At 42.4% G+C, this 21,444-nt stretch overlaps 1 protein-coding gene across 1 annotated transcript in view; it reads right to left on the bottom strand.

The window, feature by feature from the left end:
• The window catches only part of LOC106744446 (metabotropic glutamate receptor 8-like), a 112,651-nt gene that overhangs the window by 3,365 nt on the left and 87,842 nt on the right, over positions 1–21,444 (bottom strand). The window contains exons 9-14 of the mRNA XM_014619240.1: positions 19,051–19,296; positions 15,449–15,604; positions 10,052–10,178; positions 9,165–9,276; positions 1,567–1,790; positions 317–597 (exon numbers count right to left, since the gene is read on the bottom strand). Of these exons, the coding sequence (XP_014474726.1) occupies positions 317–597; positions 1,567–1,790; positions 9,165–9,276; positions 10,052–10,178; positions 15,449–15,604; positions 19,051–19,296 (1,146 nt within the window). The remainder of the gene's footprint in view (positions 1–316; positions 598–1,566; positions 1,791–9,164; positions 9,277–10,051; positions 10,179–15,448; positions 15,605–19,050; positions 19,297–21,444) is intronic.

Genomic DNA, 21,444 nt, shown 5'->3' with positions numbered 1-21,444 from the left:
GAGTACCTTTTTGTTTTCGTTTATAAATTTGTGGAATGAAAAGTACGCAATTACTTATGAGTTGACCAAGATAAGTGACGTTTTCGATTGTGATCGCGGCACACCAATATGCGTGCGAGGTAGGCTCGTCCGACGGATCGTCGAAAATCCTACGTTTGGGGTGACGATGCGAAACTAGTATGTCGTAAGGACCATTATTCCCTTTCTTCGGTCGGGCTTTTACATCATCGTTGCGTCAAACATCGGCGCGCAATTATCCCCTCGAGCCGGTCGGCTCGTCGACGTGTTTACCGAGGTGAGTGCAACTCGTACTCACCGCTAGCTATTACCACTTGGCTCTTCGGCGATGTGTAGGAGAGCCTCTTGATCCTCTTCGTACTCTGGTTGAATATCCGCGATATGCGATTGGTCTTCGTGAGGATCGCGCTGTAGCATATACTGAGACAGAGACCGAGGCCGATTCTCAGGTACGTGCAATTCCACGTAGTCGGCTTGCTCAGTATGACGAAGCTCATGCCGTAGCACGAGAGAATGCCGACCAGCAGTACATAGCACAGCTCGCGACCTGACGCCATGATCACCGGGGTGCGATTGAATCTGCAATCGAGAAAGTGAGAAGGTTCCACGAGAATCTTGGCGTGAAATCGGGCGTCAAAAAAAGTGACATCTCAAGCTACATTAACTCTCTGTGAGCCAATGCTTCTAAAAAAAAAAATGACATTACAGGAAAATAGCAAATATTGATCGTGGAAAAAATATATATAATATATATAATAAATTAATAATGAAATTTCAATTTATTAATAGTTTATTATCTGTAAATATCAAGCCGTTCTGGTGTAATAATTAATAATTGTTGTAAACACTGGTCGTTAGTAATAATGTTGCTTTAAGAAATTAGTGTTAAAAGTATATTTGAAATATATGATAATAAATCTATTAAAATATATTGAAATATATTTAAAGCGCGGAATATTCTATTATATAATCCCGGGAGATGAAGATTTTATAATTAAACTTAGAATCAGTCGTGCTTCTTCGATGTCGAGTCACCCGATAATTAAAATTCAAATTGTCGGTTACAACTCCTACGCAGTTACGTGCGTCTAATGTTTAAGTTAATAGGTCGAGGTAGATATAGTTTAAAAAAGAAACCGAAATCTGAGTCTTAAAAGTCTATCCCCTTCCCCCTTTGCCCATTTATAATTCAGCGCGTTGAACCTTTTACTTCCTCTAATTAAGTAAGTTTAATAGCTCGCTAATTAAGCCTTTGATTAAATTTTCACTTCGAAAGCGTCGACTTTGAATCCCGTTAAGCTCTCGTTTTCGATGATATTACTTCGCGCTCGATCTCCTTGCGCTTTTTATCGCAGCGAAGAATATCGGAATGCATATTTCCCCTTCAGGTGTGTCTGCTTGTTCGTTGATTGTATCGCGAAAGCTACGTTTTTCCCAAAGGAGAAGCCTTCGGTGTTTGGGATTCTGTCGTTAAGATATAACAGGCTACAAACGGCATGTCCCGAGTGCGAAGAGGGAAAGATAAGAGACGTGAAATTGAACGCTCACCGAATGAAGACGACGGTGGTGAAGAGGGTACTGAGGATCCCGATGGACGCGAAGATTAATGGCACCAACGCCCAAGGACTCGTCCAGGGTATGACCTCTGCGGTGAGCTTGATGCAGCCGGTCATCGTGGAGTTCGGCGCGTGGCCGGGTTTGCAGCTCTTGCACGTGTCGTTGTACGCGTAAGCGTCCTCCCGGCATGCGACGCAACTCCAACAGCAGGGTTCCTGCGCGTGGACCAATCTTTTTGAAAAATGGACGTACGTAAAAAGCGGCGTTCGTTCGCGATCGAAATGTACGAGCAAGATAGAATCGCGCTGGCGGACTTCGAACTGATAATTTCTATCCTAGAAACGGCAATAAAAAAACTCCACCGTAAGGACCGAGCTGTTGTTCTCTCTTGAGTCCTTCCGGTAGAGAACGGCCGGACTCGACTTTACGATTCCACGCAATCTTGTAAATTAAAAGAATCTAAATAAAGATAATTATTGATCAATAGACGCAAGTGGTCGTCTTATTTTACTTGATGCGACGAAGCAAACCGCGGCTACGACAGGTTTGTCGATAATAACAATAATTATTACTGAAATAAAATGATAATCATATGATAATAATAATAATAATAATAATAACAACAATATACGCGACCGTTTGTCGCAGGAATTAATACGGGTTGAGTCTATTACGTCGAATTACCGACTCGAATTAATTAAGTATAATGTAATAAATTAAGTAAAATTAGCGAAATGGAAAAGGCGTCGTTGTCATCGATCGTAGTTTGTCGTTGCGCTTCGTGCACCGGGTATAAATCGCGGGAAGGATCAAGTCCCGACGAGCGAGGTGATGCTCGCAATCAGCGATGCGACGAGCGAATTCTACGAGCCGTTGTAAGTGCGCGAGATTGTTACGTATGGGACTTGCGTATCCAGACAAACAGATTTTGCCGAACAAGAAGCGACGGTTGTCGCCGACTATTTATTCCCGTCTGAACGACTGAAAAATATACGTGAGGTAGAGTTGCGCTCAAACATGACGTACTGTTCGATGTTCAGCGAACNGGGGGGGGTGAAGAAAAAATCCATTTTTATATGCAGTCAGCGAGAAAAATATCGAGTCCCGTTAGCCCGACGAGATTCCCGTGTTGGAGTTTGCTTACCGTGGCAAACAAACAAACGGCGCGGAATTATTCGATTGCACGAGGCAAAGATAGCGGCTTCGCCGCCGGATGAAACGCTTCCCTTATTAGCGTTGACTTGCGTCAGACAGCACGCGGAATACACCGGGAAATGACGAATGGCTGTCGCCGGCTGTGATCTTGATGGTCTCGTCGCGGTGGTTTGGAACTAACCGAAATTATATTCGATTTCGCGCCCGTTGCCCGAGTAATAATCGTAAATATCGACGACGGGGCTGCACGTGCAAGAAGCAGCCGGGCAACAAGGAGCGACCGTTAAGGAGAATGGAACTGTGCCAAGGCGTGTCGGTATTTTTACAAAGCGCATGTATAACTTGTGAATGATAATATAGTGAACGGCAAAGCGCACTGTCTCGACAATTATTAATATTTTGTGGAATTGTGGAATTGTGTGAAGAGCTTTTGACGGTACAGCCGTATAGTGAATTTAAGGAAGCAAGAACGGCTAGAATGCAGCTAGAAATGCGTGAATTTAATATATTTAGCAGTTCATTTTATCAACTATATTAAATTAATATGTAATAATTATATTATTATGAGTAATAATTAACAATAATAAATTAATAATATATGGCAATATTATTATTATATTGAGTAGCAAAAATCGAAAGTATCTGGATATCGTATATTTACCGTATATGATTGTTTCAACGGACTCTTTCACTTTAAAGAAATTTTCACAAAACAGGTCGTTAAACTAATTATATTCCCTTTTAAAAAAAAACGTGTTATTTAAATCTCGAACGTATCAATGCTTTATATCGAAATATTGGAGCCTCTTTCTCGTGATGCTGATTGATTATGCAATGCGGCTCACTTTGTGCCGCATGTGACTATCATCATTATCAAATGACAGTTTGATCAAATATCAGATTAGGAGATTAACCGTTTGAGTGCCACGCGTCTCTGCTGTTTCCCCGTCCAAACGTGCCAAGGAGCGCTTTTTCGCTTGTCTTATTCCCCATCCAGAAATGCCAAACGGCGCGATAGCGCTTGTCTTATTCTCCGATGATTGCATCCAAATGTTAGATTGCAATTAAAATTCGTTCTTTTATCAGTTGTCTCATTATTTCATTTTTACCTAAAACGGAATGGTAACCGTAAAGTCGCGCATCGACAGAAGCCGAGCGTCTGCTGGTTATCGGCTTCGCAGCCTAGAACGCTGGTACTTTTCGAGCGAAAAAGAAGAAGCGCAAAATCGCTCCTTGGCACTCAAACTGTTAATAAGCGGGATTATATTCTTAATGTTAATCATGCTTAATAACGTATGCGCCTGTGGCGTTCCAGTTAAATTAATAATGATTATGCCAAATTCACGCACTTCTAACTGCGTTCTATTTCCTAAATTCACCACACGATCTAATATTTCTTACTAATCGCTCAAGTTAGAATCATGTCTCTCAGACATTGTGCTCAATCGGATTGTGCAAGATCGCAGATCATAGGTAACCTTGTTATTTCGCATAACAAAACTCTTGAAAAATTTCCGTAAGATTATATAAAGTATACATAAATCGAATTATTATATGTACTTTCGTTTTTATCCGAACGTAAACTTAAACAAAAACACACTACGTCTCACAAGTCCAACTATATATCAACGCAGGAGACTAATGTACTTCTCATTAATACTGTCTTATTGACGTTAAAAAGTAATCATAATTTCTAAGAGTAATTTCAACGACTTTTCACTCACGGCTTGCCCGTTATTATGCCGATCGTTATTGACGGACGTTGATTTGCAACGTTATCATTTTGTAACATTACACCGATGACATCGACAATCATGTTCTCGTCACCGGCGTTCATATTACCGCAATGAAAATTCTTGTAATCACAGTAACCGCTGCAAGCCGCATAATTCGAATGCCAGATCAAACCGAACGCGCGCGATCAAGTAGAAGTGAGCGAAACGCCATTGTAATTGCCGTTCTAATTGTCATCAAAGCGATATTCACCGGTAGGCTGTTGTCAGGCACGCTCTTCAATCAGGCAGCGAATAAATTTGATCCGCAACGTGAATCGCGTATCGATTGTCGGGCCCTCTCTCGGGTGCGATTAATCAATTATTTAATTATACCGAGCTTAACGAGTCGCGTGTCTACGTGTCCGCGGATCATCGTCATCGCGTTTGATCGTCTGTCGCATTTTTGCTCGTCGCTAGCATAACGCACGCAGTTTCGGCGCGAAAAATGCAGCGAGGCTTAAAACGCATCGCGCGACATTTGTTTCGAGTAAGCGCAGAAGTTGAGCTCAATCGACAAACTTGATCACACGCGTCTCAATTATCAACGCTCACAAGTTGCGAATTCAGTTCGATCAATTAAATCTTGACAGTTTGACAGAGCTGTAAGAATATTCTTTTGATACGTTAGTCGCCCTCGTAAGGGAGATTATTGAGAGCCCGTATATATTTCGACTATTGTTCCCTGAATTTTCTTTCTCGGCCATTTAGCGCTCGCGCAGATTCGCGCGGAGCAATGCGCGGAAAATTTATAGGAATACTGCGCAAACAATGAGGAGTTTAGTAGGGCAATCGCAGAAGCCGGGGCGCAAAATTGCGCCACTTCTCGCGGCCTTCCGCCGAGTGGAAGCCTCGGGGTTGACTGCCGGCTTCCCTAACGAGTGTCTATAACGAACGTCGTGAAACTTTCGTCATAACCAAGCAGCTCTTTTCCGTCGTCATTGTGGCCGTTGATTAGTTTCGCGAATGATCGCCTTTGAAATCGCTCATGAGTTAATTCCGGGAGCAAATTGCGGAATGGCGATAAAACGGCAGGCGAGGCAAACGCGCAGACAGACGTCGGCGGAGAGACGCGAATTTCGACGAGTTTCTTGAAGCTTTCAATTTTCCTCCCCCCGGATTAGGGAAAATTGAAGCCGGGATGGGGGAAGTTTCGTGGTATTTAAGAAAGAGAGTACAAAGTTGGGGAATAACGTTCATTTTACGTTCATCGGAAGACATGTACAGTTTGTCGATCGGAATCAATCCGTTCTGAGAGCAAGTCATGTAAAAATGATAAGATTAAAACGGCTGTAGTGCCGTAAACGCAGAAAGCAGGCAATTTAAACAACTTATATTAAAAGTTGGAAGGCATTTAAGTTGGAAATTGAAGGAAAGTCCGTATTGTCTACGAGCAAGATCAAAATTGAAAAATAATGAGCCCGTGGGGAAAGCGGCGCGCGCGGAAAGCGATGCACAGATGCACCTTCGCTTCTGTCTCGCGAAGAAGATACTTTGGGAAACGCAAATAACGACATTGTAGCCGCTAATCGTTCTTACAGAGTTAAAGTTCTCGTATTCTGTAAAGAGGAGCCATTGTAAAGCGAGCGAAGGTAGGTAAATAAAAGTGAACATTCACCGCTATCAGAGCAGAAATTTCAATAGGAACGTAGTTGTTTGCCCAGCGTAAAATATAACAACAGGTAGGACTTTCAATATGTTAGAAGTACTCATAAATAATGTCGTTTTTTTCAGATTGAATAAACATTGCCACCTTGTTCGTGGACGCGATTTATTATTACATAACCTACATACTAATTAAATTCATTGACATTTAGTGTGTTTATTGTGAAATTTTGAAAGAACTAAATGTTAAATAAAATAAAATTTAGTATAATTATTAACAAAAAACGACATTACTTATGGGTAGCTCTGATATATTCGATTATAAAAATGTCAATAAAAGCCTGAATTGCCGATAAATAAATGTTCGAAACAATAAACATGGATGCTAATTATTTGTTTTCCGCACAAGATGCAGTTCGTGTTTCAATGAAGCCTTACCAGGCTGAAATTAACTAGTGATTTCCAGTCATTCGCATTGTACTTGGATATATATTATGGCTATTGGTTATTCGGCTAATCTATCATTTTGCTTGACAGCATACACACATACACACACACGCACGTATACTAACGTCATATTATATAATATTATATTATATCATGTAGTGCGTGAAAGACTAGGAATCACTGTTAAATTTTAACCTAGTAAATGTTAGGGCTTCATATTTGAAACTTGATGAAGACGAACAATAGATTAGCACTTTGCCTGAAGCGTTCATTCGTCGACGTTTCAGGCTCTTATTAGCCCTGCATTTCGCATGCACGCGGTCATTCGGTTACATCACTGTTCATCTTATAATATCTAAGTTGCAGCGATGTTAAGTAGCGAAGTAAATATACAAGGATACAAAGGACGCGTGAAAAAACCGATATGACGTTACGGGCACACGGGTCGTTTGTATTTTAAAAGTTCTGGAAACCCTTACCTTTAAGTAAAAATACCATCTCGGTAGAAGCCGTGTGGTTCAATGAGGTTTAAAAAATCGGTTTTACAATACTTTCGAGGGAGAAAGAGTCGACATGAATGGAGAAACTCTCTCTCTCTCTCTTTCTTTCAACTACTCAGGTCAGCGAAGATCGCATTATGTCTGGCTTCATAATAGAAGGGAAGGAACGGCTGAGTATAATAATCCCGGTGACTACTTTTCCTTTCCCCCTCGTTCTTTCTTCCCACCTTTCTCTCTCTCTCTCTCTCACTTCTTTTCTTCTCTTTACGTTTTTCAACAAGATCCCGAGGTTAATTAGTCGTCACGGTGCGCAGGTTGCGGCTATAATGAGACAACGTTCGGTGATGCCTCCAGCGGTCGCGATATCGGTTTCTTGTTTGCCCTCGACTGACCAAGAGCAGTCAATTATCGACGATGTTATACGCCGTTCTAGGGTCGAATCGCTGCCACTGATTTGGCGAAAGTTCGGTACGTGTGTCGTTAACTCTCGATAACGAAACGTTAGCGGAACACTTTGACCAATCCGGGTCCGCATTCAGAGACACCTTGCTAACACCGTACGAACCGAAGTGGGTTACAACCCCGGGGACCTCAGCGCCGCAGGGCATCCCTCTGCTTTACGAATACGGATCTAACTCCACAACGCACGACCTGCTAATGAAGATTTGCAGTCCGGAGTAAATTAAACGCCCCGAAATTGCCATAATTTAGTGATATGCGATACAGAGATGAAACGATAAGGGAAAAGAATCTTCGGTGAGATTCTAAAGTCCTGGTCTACATTAGGTGCTTTAAGCTTTAAGCCTTAAGAAATTGACCAATCACAGTCGAATGTGAAGAGAATAATTAACTGTAATCGGTCAATTTCTCAAGACTAAAAACTTAAAATACTTATTGTAGACCGAGACATACGAAGAGAATATTTAATCGGAAATGCAAAGAGAGAGAGAGAGAGAGGGAGAAGAAATACATCTTCGGTCGAGTATATATTGTACAGAGACACCAAACAAACGCAAGCAAGTGCAAAAAGCATCGTCGGTCTGTATAATTCCTGTAATGTATAATTCATGTACCGTTCCGCTAGGGTGTTACCTACGCGTTTTCCGCGTGTGGTTCGTTCGACGGGAAATTGCGGGAGAGACGTGAAGAGGAGGCGGGAGAGGGAGGGGGCGGGGCGGGAGGCGATACGCGAGTGCTTGCTTATGCACTATGTAGGGTTAAACCTGGGATTGGGACACAATTACAGATCTACTTTAGTTTGCATGAAATTCCGCTCGCTGAGGGGACAGGAAGTGAGAACGAGATAGGAGAGACAAGAGGCAGAAGATAGTACGCGTTCACTTTATTAGACGTAACTCCCGCATATCGCGGAGTTTGTGGAAATTGTGCAGCCGGACTCCCCGGACGGAATTTCAGTCAAAATGCGTGTTAGAATTTAATTATACAAACTGCACAAAGTACTACTGAATTAAACATCGTCGATGTGCAACTCTCGCGGCCGTATGTGTGCTAGCGCATTGGCGTTTCGTTCGAATTAACGTTCAATTAATAAGTATCGTGGGCTCGGTTTTATTACGCTGTGTGTTGATTGTTCTCGCCCTCCGTGCGAAAGGGAAAGGGAGAGAGGGAGGGAGGGAAGGAGAGAGAGAAAGAGAGAGAGAGAGAGAGAGAGGGGAGATTGTACATTTCATAAATTACGATGAAAGAGGAAAAGACAAATCACGGCATTATTATGTGATGTAATAATAAATTTACTTTGCATTTATGCACAGCGACGAATTTTGTATTAGTTTCGCGATATTGTTGTATTAAACTCCGAAGCGAAGGTAAGCCGCGAACGAACTTCGGTATAATGAACGAGATATTAGTAGGAATTAAGGGGTGTTACTCTAATAGATTTAGTAAATGTACTCAGTTAATGTACCAGTTTCCATTTAACCGTCAACCTTCGGATCGCCGACTTACCCATGAAATTTATCTGCTAAATCTCGCGATTGTGCGAGAGGATTTCTCGCGTCGAGTGAATGAAATGAGCAACGATTAAGTCGTAGAAAAATCTCGCTCGACATTTCTTCCACGTCATTGCGCTGATTAAATGGTAAGCACTTACTACAAAATTGCGGATGTGTCCCATCGGGCAGTTTTCGCTGCACGTGCTACGGGGAATGTGAAACTCGCCGACACCGCTCGCCCATCGTGTCATGTTAATGTCCAGACTGAGCCTGAGGAAGTAAATTAATCTCTAATTAATACACCAGATGTGTCGCAGGCTTTAACCTGTTAAATACATTGAAGCCATCGTCGACGGGCTACATTATCTATAACCGAATAAATTCGTCCAGCTTCCCGCTCTGTGCAACGCTTTGTGCAACGTTAAAGAAATGTTAAGGAAATAAGTAATCATGAGCGTTTTATTTTGCAAACGTTCCAACCGACATTTAAGGGATTATAAATTATTATATTCAAGAATTGTGCTTATAAATTCAGAAATTAAATTAACGTGTATCTACATATATAATATAATATATTAAATGCAAAAAAATATATATATATTTGTATTTATTTTAAATAATATATATAATTTCTTTTAACTGTGATGGACAGAGTTTGCACATTTAAAACTGTCATGCGCTTTATTCAAGCAAAGTATGCGAAATTGTATTTCAAAATACAAATACAGGAGAGCAAAAAAACAACAAAATACTAATTTAATGGATGCAAGATGCAAAGAATTGCAAAGTAGTTCGAAAGAGGAATATTTCAATTTGCTTTGTAATTTGTTGGATGCTTAAATCCTAAGAAAAAAAGACGGAAAAAAAAACATGACGTTAAAAACGTAGCGATGCCGATGTCGCGTCGCTTCGATTTGGAGAGTGGATTAAACTAGTAACGTTACGCGCAGAGAAGAGAGCTGAAGATTAATGCTACCGTTTGTGCAACCCGTGCGACAAATGGCAAAGTGTGCCGATCCCATTTGAATCGAAGGCCGCTACTCACTCTTCCTTCCACGTGCCGATGAGGGTATAATCGAAGCGACCCTCCTCTTTCCTCTGATATTGATAGATGTTGTAAAATCCGTAAGCGTCTCCGTCGGCATTGAACTTAATCTCCGTGTTTTGGCGACCTGAAAGAAAGCCGGTCGGTGCCGTTTCGGAAATTTAAATACGGTGGTGGCGCTTATGCGACTGCATATAGAATATGTACGTAGTTTAATTTCTGATCCTAATCTCATAAACTCGAGCATCATTACCTCAGCCCCGACAAAGCGAATTCATTACGAGAGTAATCCTTCTAACGATGGTGGCTACTCAAAGATCTTAAATAAAATCGAGGAAATTTCGGAAAACGAAAATCATTGTGAAGCTTCAGAGAACGAAGATTGTGGGATTGTTTCCGAAATTATGTATAAAATGGTCAAAAGATGAAATCAGTTGTACTTCTTAAGATTAGTAGAAATACATTTTGAAAATATTTTGTGAATTGAAAAGACTGAGGAATAAAGAATTGAAAAGAGAATAATATGATGCGAGAAGGGCTGAGAATAAGCGAACGCTTTCTAACGTGAGCCATCAAAGCGAATTTGGATGTGAGGTCTACGGAATTTATGCCAGCTACTTCACGCGTGGATTATATATATATATATATATATATATAGAACACCACCTGAGAAAAGAAGGAGCCACGCACAGCATCTTTCCGCCCTTGTTACGGCTTATCCCCCTTTCCTTTGTTTCTCTCGAACCCTCGTCGTAATAATTCGACGCAGGCCCAGACTGGCGAAACACGGGCGAATGCAAGGATATGTACAAAGCGTTATTTCTTAGAACGACTGCGATGTAAACAGGTGGAATAAAGAAAGCTCGCGTGGAGGAAAAGTTGCCTTTTGTAGCACGGGGCTCTGTGTCAAAGGGAAAAGAATGGAGATTTCGCGCGCGAGGACGAAGAAAATTATGAGCGTGAGAGTAAAAAATCGCGAAGGAAGAGCGGTTATCGCAGTGGGGGCCTCGAAGGAAAGATTACGTAAGCTGTGGCAATAATGTAGCAATATTTTCTCGCCTTTATCCCCCGACATTCAGCAAAATTCTCGTGTCTCGCCGACCTCTAAATCTTTTATTAAGGCTTTTCGTTCGGCTTTTAACTTCGATAAAACGGAGAAGGAGCGGGAGAGAATGAACTTTAAAGATCGAGTTATAAAGAAAAATACAGGAGGAGTAGAACGTAGTGACAAGAAGAAGAAATTTAGTTCTTTTACACACACACACACACGCGCGCACACCTCTCTCATTTTTTTTTCTTTTTAATTTCACTCGTGATGGATGTAAAAATGGGAAACGCTTGCGACAACTGACTAAGTCATATGTGCAAATACATGCAATTTCTAAGAATCTCGAAGAATTTACGCCTTAGTTGTAAACAAGAAAAAAATGTACAGGCTCGACAAATAGGAGAAACATAATTTCTTCAAGATATTAAATTCGAGTCCGCGAAGTGTGAGGAAACGACTATTGCGCGATTACTTTCGTTTAAATCCATTAAGCCTCTCTCGTCACGACCGGAAGAGAAGAATTTTAAATCCTTCCTTTCCCGTTTTAGCCCATTGTTAAATTTTACCATTGTTATTATTCACACATTCGCCACCCTCCTCTTACCCACCACAGAAAAATACGACGGTAAACGAAGCCACGTGTGCGTGCACGTAGTTCAACGAAATCCGACCGGAAGTTTACTCGTTCTCGCGACATACCCGGCAAGCTCCATGAACATATAACGTGGTGCAAACAGGTGCGGGATTGTCAGGGCTAGCAAATAAGTATAACAGAGGAAAATACGTAAACATTGTTATTCCGTGCGCGTAAGCGCGCGCACACCGGCGTAAACTCGCCGCGTCTCGCACCGCTGGAAGCGCTCGCGAACAAGTTTGCGACGCTTGTGTGCGCCAAGTACCGTATTATTGCACCGCTGTAGTGGAGCCGGAATAACAGGCGCGTATATCGCGCGGTCGAGAAATTATGTTTCACGTGCACCGGAGGTTATCGTCAATGCGCGTGTTACAGAGCGATCGTAACATGGAATCGCGATTAGACGTCAGTCTGTAGCGACAAGCTTGCGTTATGGGGGGAGCTGCGCGCTTCCTTGGAGGATTTACGCTTCCCCGTTGATAAGATTATCGTCGATCATTTTTACACCTCGGGCCACTTGAATAGAGGAAAAGCATTAACACCGGTATGCCATTTTGCTTTTAAGCTCTAAAATCCTGTTGATGGTGTGGAATTAAAATTTATATGAATGGATGCAAAGCGGCAATATTACTCTATTAAAAAAAATATATATATATATGTTATTCTTGTAATTTTCTGAAAATGATTAAATTAATTGTAAATTGAACCCCGAAACCAACATATCCATGATGTCAAAAAATGGAAAAATGAAATAAAAATGAAATAAACCGAAATAACATTATTTTGCATATTTATTATTATTGTACATCCTTACATATATTATCTTTAATTTTGCATATTATTTATTATGTGAAAAGGGATCCCATGAATTTCTTTTTCATCATCTTAAATAAATAAACAAGAAAAGAGAGTTTGATATTTTATAATCGAGAAACACGGGCATGTCGACTTTTTATATTTATGTCAGTTTTTGGCGCTTCTCCTCGAATATTTTTTCAAGAAACGAATAGACGACGAAACAGGAGCGATAAATAAGAAACGTTAAAATGAAACATCGCTGGTGAATTGCAAAACGAGCCTTTCTCCATTCTTTAACCCTGCGAAAAGAATAATGTGTGGTGCACTATTATTCGCGACGAGGCATATCGCAATGAATAAGGTACAATAAGTACGTAAGCCTCTAGACAAAGAACGACGAAATAAAAAGGCACGCGGATGAAAGAGATTTTCGGCCCCGGTTACGGTTGGTTTTATTGCCGGCTTATCTGCGAAAATGTTGCGAGGAGAAATGAGAATATTTGAGATGCATAGCCTCTCTTTTTTCGACGTTAAACAACCGGGGACGCGCGTTTCACTGCAGAACGGACGAAAACCTGATAACGCCGCGAAGTTTAAGGAAGATTCTTTTCAGATGAGCTTCCCACCGCGGCAGCAAACTTCTCTTCTTCTTTTCTCGGATCAGCAGAAAACGAATTAATGAGAACGACGTATAAATACAAATACGCGTATCGATATCTTTCCTGACGGGGGCATCGCGAATCTGTGTATCTCTGCGAATTTGCACACGGCTGTGCAATAAAGTAAACGGTTAAATGCCATTGTGAACGGAAACAGCCTAGCCAGTTATAGAAATCGATATTTTCATTCCCGTTATTGCTATCCGCAAATCAGTTTCTCCACGGTACAAACAAATAGAATTAAATCTTTCTAATGGGTCGGGAAAATGGCTTTTCCATATCGGGAAAATTTGCCCAATCAGCTTCAATCCGGCAATAATGCAATTCTTTCCGATCAAACGGGTTTATCGCACCTGTGCAGAGCCAGTTTGGAAAAAAAAGGATCGTCGAAAAACCGTCCACTACTGATAACGTTGATCTTAGAAATTTTTAATATTTAGCACGTTCGCGCTATCACGCGATATCATACGTATGAGTTTGTGACGCAACGATTCTCGCGAGAGACCCATATCATGTATGCATGACGGCGATAATTTTTCATTTTACGTTCGTATAAGCGAAACCTGGTTTGCATCGTCGTAAAAAACTAAAACTGCAGCCTGTGGCGGACAGTTTTTCCAGATGAACGGTGGTAGCGAATGCGTTAAATTAGGAACCTTTTAAAGCTCTATTAATCTTCGTATTTAAAACCCGCAAGGGAGTATTGACCGGTAATTATTCGTCTAATAATTTATCTTTACGGCTCGATACATCATATTATACCACGTCATATTATAACATATGTTATAACACATGGAGAAAATATTGTAGTAAAAATTACCACAAAATTTTGTAATGCTGGACCGTATCGAAATTATGACTGAAATTATGATGCGTATTGTAATCTTTAATGATGTATTTAAAATGTACACATCACTAAAGATTACAACGCACGTAATAATTGCAGTCATAATTTTGGTATGCATAATTTCGGTCCAGCATTACACAATTTTGTGATAATTTTTACGCAATATTTTCCCCGTGCACATCATATTACATTATATCAGATATATGTAAACAGAATGACCCGTATTTTGAACGCGTCTGCAACAATGCTAGCGCGCAAACAAGTCAAGAGATACGAGTATTCTCAGTATCGTTCGCCATTGTAAACGCGGCAACAACAGTGCTCTGTTAGGAAAAATCGATAATTACGCGCGTTTGTGGCAAAATACCTATTCAGAACCTACTAATAAGTTGACTTGTTAGCGCGCTAACATCATTATAAGCGCGCAATATATATATATATATATATATACAAACGATTAAATATCACTAATTAGTTTTGGCTTAATAAACGTTAGAGCTTGATTAAAGCTTTCATATACATGAGGGTAGTTAAGCGAAGAATGAAGAATCTCGCCGCTGATGCGCGCCCCTTTAAGATGCGCACATTACTTGCAAAAAGAATTACCCATTTATGCTGCTAATTTTATTACGGCATTGCACACTCGAGGTAAGACATTTTCAAACTAGCGCCGCACGTGATTCGTGAACAAAGGAGGAGGAGGAGGAACGTAGGAGCATGGGATTAAAAGGCCCCATTGGCGGTTTCGTGAGGATATCGGAAAAAGCCGGGGTGGAAAGGAAGTTGAAGTGTTACGCAATATCGTTACGATAAATCTTGTCTGATACGCGATAGGAGGACGGACGATCGGGATAATCGCATTGCCACTTGATAGTGCGCCGTAACGAGGGGCCAGTCTTAATTGTATCACAGTCCACCAACGTGAAAGTGTTATGTGCCGTTAAATCGGGGAAAGTGTTTTAATTGCAATATCGACGAGGGCGTCGAGATTGCCACCCTCTGACGTCACCGATCACTTGATATACTGGGTGACGCAGTCGCGGCGCTTGACGTACACGCGGAATTCGTGCTGTAATTTTGATATAACTGATCGATCTGTTCGAGCCCCTCGATTTAACGACCCTTCCCGTCCGTGTCTGACACGCGAATGACGCTAACGAATCTTTGGTCAATTAATTCATACCGTGTTCGAGTAAAATATATTGAAGTAAAACGTAATATATTTCTACAGTATTTCTGCTGACCAATCAAATCAGAGTCGTGTTTGAAATTAAGCGAAGTGTGTATATATACATATATATAAATATACAAGTATAAATAAATAAATAAATAAATAAATAAATATATACATACATATATATGACATGACGTAAGATTGTAAATTATTATTAAAAAATTTGATGAGACTCACCAATGAAACTAACGTTGCGGATGTATTGGAGCAGTTGCGGGCCCTCCGGCGCTGGTTGAAGCGCTTCGCAGAGATAATGCGCCGTGCCAAGATTATTCACGCATTCTTCCTCAATGACATTGTGAACACCGTGTGCCATGGCGTAAACTGCATCCACTGCAAATAATTCAAAGATCCCGCGATTAAAACCAGCTCCACACATTCGTGTAATAAACATGTCTAATTATTCCGAAAGTTGCCCCAGATACGTCCAACTAGAAGGAACACTCATACGTCTGGCTAACAATTTACACACGCTCGACTAGCTCGGAATGACCCGGATATCCCGAGTTGGTTTAAGCGAAAACATCATCGGACCCAGCGTGCGAAATACAAGACAAAATTCCTCCAATGTAGTCAATTTACTCTCTAATAAAATAAAGAACGGGAGCGCCTCTTTTTCGTGCTAATAGAGTTCTCTCAGACGGAATGAAACAAGAGGCGTCTCCAATTATAGAGCCGATTATCAAGCGGTTGCAAAAGGCTCTCTCCTCGCTATTTAGCATCGACGTGATCTTATCCTCAATTCGTCGATAGATCGCGACGGGACTTAATTCGAGCTCGATTTATCAGACTTTTCGCGGAATCGGACAAGTTTTATAGCTCCGATCTGATCCTCGATCCTGTAAGTCCGCAGTTGTTCGAGAGTCGCGAGAATACGACGCGCCCCGTCATTATTTATTTATTCAGGTATAAAGAAGGTTCCGACAGGGGGCACAAATTGTTACTCGCTCACGGGGAAGATGTCTCGTGGCAGCTAATAAGACGATTTACAAGATTTATCTTCCGTCGCGGTGTTCCGCCGCGTAGAGCTTCCCGATCGCCTCTCGCTCAGCGAGACGGCATCATTTATTTCCTACGGGATAAAGGCGGGGAAGAACGGGGCGAGCGCAGGGAAATGGGGAGAAGGGTTGCGACGGTACACGGGGGGAAAGCGCGGGGGTTTGATCTTGCGCAATTTTTCACGCGCCAGCGGTCGCCGCGTTTGTTAACGCAAAAAATCATAGCCGAGGAAAATTACTCCACTCGCCCGCTCGCTCGCTCGCAAATGTTTCTCTCCTTTCATTTGGCGCGGCCTCGCTTTGAAAGTTTGTCGCGAAAGTTTGTCCGGTCCCGACGGAAGTACGCAATCTAATGGATCACGGAGCAGAGTCAGCTGCGGTTAATTGCAAACACCGGCGAACGCTTAGAAACAAGAGATAGCGATCTGGAATTAATTGTGTGGAATTTATGTCCTCGGAATTCCCGGATGTTCGCTTGTTCCGGAAGCGCGAGTCACGAGTGGAAGTATGCGAATCCGTCACACGCGAAGATATTTTCTGCGACGCTCAGTTTCTTAGCGGAGATGTCTTGTTCCATTTCGAATTTGTTTAATGATCGAAAGTTCTTTTTCCCACTCTTAAGTTGACTCCTTATGCCTTTCTTTCCTCTTCGTTCCAAGTACGTGGGCGGTGACATTTTCGTAACCGTTTTCAAGGGTACGCTCCACAGCACAGCTTACAATAGACTAGACACATTTCCTAGCGAACAGCATCTCTGAGAGTTTGGATCTTAGCTTGAAACTCTTACATGAGGATCGCTAACAACCGATCAATAGCTTAAAATAAAAAAATGTGTCCCTCGAGAGGCAAAAACACGAAATACGCTCAAGCGCACGTGCCTTTCGGTTAAAATCTGTTAATCACGCGATAGCCTGGCTCGCCTCCCTATAAATTCTCATAATTTGGCGATTTTTGGAATTTTCAGCGCGGCCTTGGTTTCGAATATTCTTAAAAGTTCAACTTTAATAAAATACCAAAAAAGAAAGGTCGATTTATTCAAAATTTCAGAGTAGTCAGACCCTTTGATACATATACATTAATAATTAAAATAATTTCAAATGTGAGCGCTTTGCGTTCAGACTACAATTGCTTGTCACATCCAGTGGTTGTTTCGCGGCGAGCGACTATAGTCTGTCGCACACGGAGGTTGCTTTGCTGCGGGTGGTTGTAGTCGCCTGTCGTAACGAAAAGGTTAAAATATACGTCACGCATTTGTCCTTTGCATACCAAGTGTGGTCTGCGGCAGAAAGATCGCGACACTCCACTCCGGTCGAAAGTTTCAGAACAGACGAAAGTCGCGCGCTCGTTCTCACGATTTCCGCGTCTGCTTCGAAGCACTTCCGGAGGAGGCGCGTCGCGACGTTTTCTTCGAGTGTGTCGAGTGTATTTAGCATTTTTAAACATCCTTCTTCCCGAAACAGAAAAATTGAAAGGCGAGACAAGAGGTCGTTAGCTCTCGTCGTCACTTGGATGCAATCTCGACACGTGGGATCAACCTGTTTCCTCGAAAAGGAGCTGAATAATTTCGCTCCGTTGCAAACATGAAGATTAAAATTCAGCCGATACACGAGGCAGCTGTTCTTTGGATGAATGCTAAAAGTCACGGTAAAAAAATAATCGCCTGAATTATCGCTCGCGTAATCTGCGCACCACCGCGTGAACAATGTAAAATTCCGCGCGCAAATTGGATGCTCTGTCATAATTATCCGCAACCTCTGCGAGTTTGCAACGATTGCAAATAAGATTGATGCGGACGTATTAATCGGCTCGCTCGCTCGCCAGCTGCGCGCGCTTCGTACCTGCGCGGCGAATCGAACGGATAATTTATAAAACGGAAGATCGGGCACGGATAACGGGGAAATCGCGTGGTAAAAACAATCGATCGCCGCGCCGCGCTATCTCGCGTCGTGACGTAAGTCTCGTCATATATTGACGGAATTACGGTTGGAACGTGAGGCGGCCAAGTTTTTTCCCGTTTCCGTTTTTCGGCCAGAAAAATGGTCGAAGGGTGACGAAAAGTTGGAGGGTTGCCGAGGATGCTTCTCTTATTCTCACTCTTCCTCTTTCCGATAACTATCTTCCCGTTCACAACTCCCCGGTCCCTCGTTCACCCCTTCGCATTGATCCGCTACCCTCTCGCGATTCTCTAGAGATATAAACGATCGTAAAGTGTTTCCTTTCACGCGCGATTCGCTCGTTTCGCGATTAATTAGCCGCCTTGTGGCACGAATGGCAACAATTTATTCATCGCTAAGACATTTCTTCGTCGATTGACGCCGAATAACGCAACAATAATGTTTTGCGGAGCCGCCATTTAGCCGCAACGGATCGAACGGATTTCACACGACGATTGTGCTGCCGATACGCTCGGCATTGTAATTATAACTTGGGAAATTGAATTTTCAATCAAAATTAATAATCCCAAATAAATCACGAATGAGGTGAATTTTTCCAACTTCTTCTCAAAATAGATTACCTCCCCATGACGAGAATTTAATCAGGGATTTCGGTCGATTATCGAATCTCGATAATACCGTCGATTCGGAGATGCGAAAAAATTCTCCCAGGTTAGAGACAGGTCGTACGAAAATGAAAAATTCTCTCCTCCTTCCCTCACCATTTTTCTCTTTTAACGTACAAATCTCCCATTACGTACGCTTCTCCCACAATGGAGCTTCTAACGTAAGGATAAGACAGACAGGACGAAGCGTCCGATAAGGGCAGGATGGATCTATACGTTACCGACAAAAGGCACAAGGCCCTCCTGCTCGTAATCGACGAGGTCCTCCATGCCGGTGCAGCGCGTCACGTCGCTCGACGCGTTCACGCTGAAAGTGCACTTGTGATGCTGCGACCAGAACTCCTGGAACCAGATATTCCGGCAGTTCACCATCTTCCCCGGCAACTTATGGGGAACATTGCTCTCGGTCTGCCCTCGACACTCGTCGCCCATTCTCGGCCGCAGGCTCAAATAGTAGTCGTCGAAACCTATAACACGAGCGCGGATCGAGCCCACACTTCTTACAGTCCAGTCGCTCGACGGCGCTCAATAGCGCCGATGCGTCACACTTTTTCGCCGGGGAAAACTCACCGCTGGTCGCGGTGATATTGGAACAAGAACATTCTATTTGACAGGGAAACGTACTTATCGCCGTCGATCCATTTCGAATCTAAATCTTTCGGAATCGTTGGAACGGATGGCCTCTCGCGTGACGGTGCCGATACAATTTTACTCGGATTCTCGAACGAAAGTTTTCATATGAAACTTTTATAAAAAAAAAGAAAAAATAAAGAAGAAGAATTTTGTGATTGATCATTGCGCGAATTTTTAGCCTGGTTTTCGCTTTTCGCGCTGAGCGATCATGTGGATGTAAAAATTAAATTTGCTTAGTTGCCGAATAAAATGAAATCCGGCGAAAATTTTGGGGGATGGAATTAAGTGCGAGTGTCGGTGGGTTCGCGCGTTACTCGGGGGCAAACGAAGGGGCGTTAGAATCATCTAATAACAATTGTCGCGTCCGTCGTACCTCGACACCGTCGCTTTCTCGAGTCGGACAGTTCATAGAATTAATGGACATCCTGGACGACGGTTCTCATCTTTTTCGGCATTCGGTGGGGCCGTAATTTCTGGTAATTCGGCGTCCCCGCTAACGAGGGTTCGACACTCCGCCGCGTTAATTACTGCCATGTGCCACAGTGCCATGCCGGAAGTGCCTCCCGCTTGGCGCTTTTTCGGTTCACGAAATGTTAATCCCGCAACGAGCCGACGATGATGCGACGTAAATCGGCGACGGAAAATATTATTCGCTTGTCACGCGAAATTAATGAACGTTGCGTCGAAGTTAGGTGGCGATATCGCTAGAGCGGTAACGAAGTTGGCGAGTTGTAAGCAACCTCGGTGACGAGGAGATTCAATTGTGGCCCGGTAAAACGCATCTGACAAGTTAAAGAATTAAGGAGAGTTAACGGAATTACACAATTTAAGGGGGAACCGAATAAAGTATACGGAAGGATTAAGCGAATTGAGTTCTTCGCGCGCGCGGTTCTTCTTCACGAAATTTCAACACAGTTCTGAATTTGTGACACACCGTTCCGTTTTGTTTTTCTTCTCAAATAATTATATTACAACTAATACAAACTCACTCTCTCTCTCTCTCTCTCTCTCTTTCTGAGCAATAATAATGGAAAAATAGAATAGAAGAAGAACGTAGAAGGACATATCCTTAGATTCTTTGCAGAGAGGATATCTTCCTTTTAACAGGATCGGAATGCATCGCAATAACTTTCGCTTAGCGCGCAAATTGCGACAACTTCGGCTCGAACGTTTGGCCGAGAGCTCGAAATATCGTTTCGCGATATATGTCGTGAATTGAATGCAAGCTGGAAAACTTGTGTAAAAATAATTTTCAACGAGGTTCCATCTCTCGCAAAACTGCGAATTTTCCGTGAAACTCATTCGGGCAAGTCAGATTTTTTTCCAGAATGTCCTGTAATGAAAAATTCCTTGACAAAAGGCCCGGGTATGCGATAGAAGGTTCGTTTGCTCTTTAATGCGTCACGAATGGAACGACAGTTCTACTAAAAGGCAAAGACAAAAAAAAAGGAGGAAGCGTAAAGGCTGCAACAAAACAAAGATATTTTCTCTTTCCTCCCTTCTTTTTTTTTAACAAAGATATTAAGTAAGTTTTGTTTAAAGGATTTCTACGGAAATAGCCGCGCTCTTTGCGCAAACACCTCACGCGATATAATGACGCCGGGTATGATGAAAGCTTTCGCGTATAATACATTTTTCATGCGCGCTAACCTTTGATGAAGGCTCGCGCGTTCGCTTTTGTATCGGCATCTGGTATCCTTACGACGCGGACTTCGATAACGCGGATATCCTGACAGCACGTGTCTTTCCCGTCAGAATAGAAGGGATCGAAGCGATCCGACCTTACCGAGGAAAATCAGCTTCGTCATTGTGCGCTCGCGCGCGTCTCTTATTTAGCAAATTTACAAAGAAACGTATCACGCGCACGATCCTTCTCGGCGCGACGGTGAAATTAATCACGGGTGACGGGCACCGGACGTATTAAAAATTGCTATACACGTGCGCACGCATGCACACATACACACACATACACGCACGTACAT

This window comes from Dinoponera quadriceps, unplaced genomic scaffold (genome assembly GCF_001313825.1).
Source record: "Dinoponera quadriceps isolate SergipeBrazil2010 unplaced genomic scaffold, ASM131382v1 scaffold9, whole genome shotgun sequence".
In the NCBI taxonomy this organism is placed as follows: domain Eukaryota; kingdom Metazoa; phylum Arthropoda; class Insecta; order Hymenoptera; family Formicidae; genus Dinoponera; species Dinoponera quadriceps.
The sequence above is the reverse complement of the archived record's forward strand: the minus strand, read 5'-3'. Positions and strand labels throughout refer to the sequence as shown.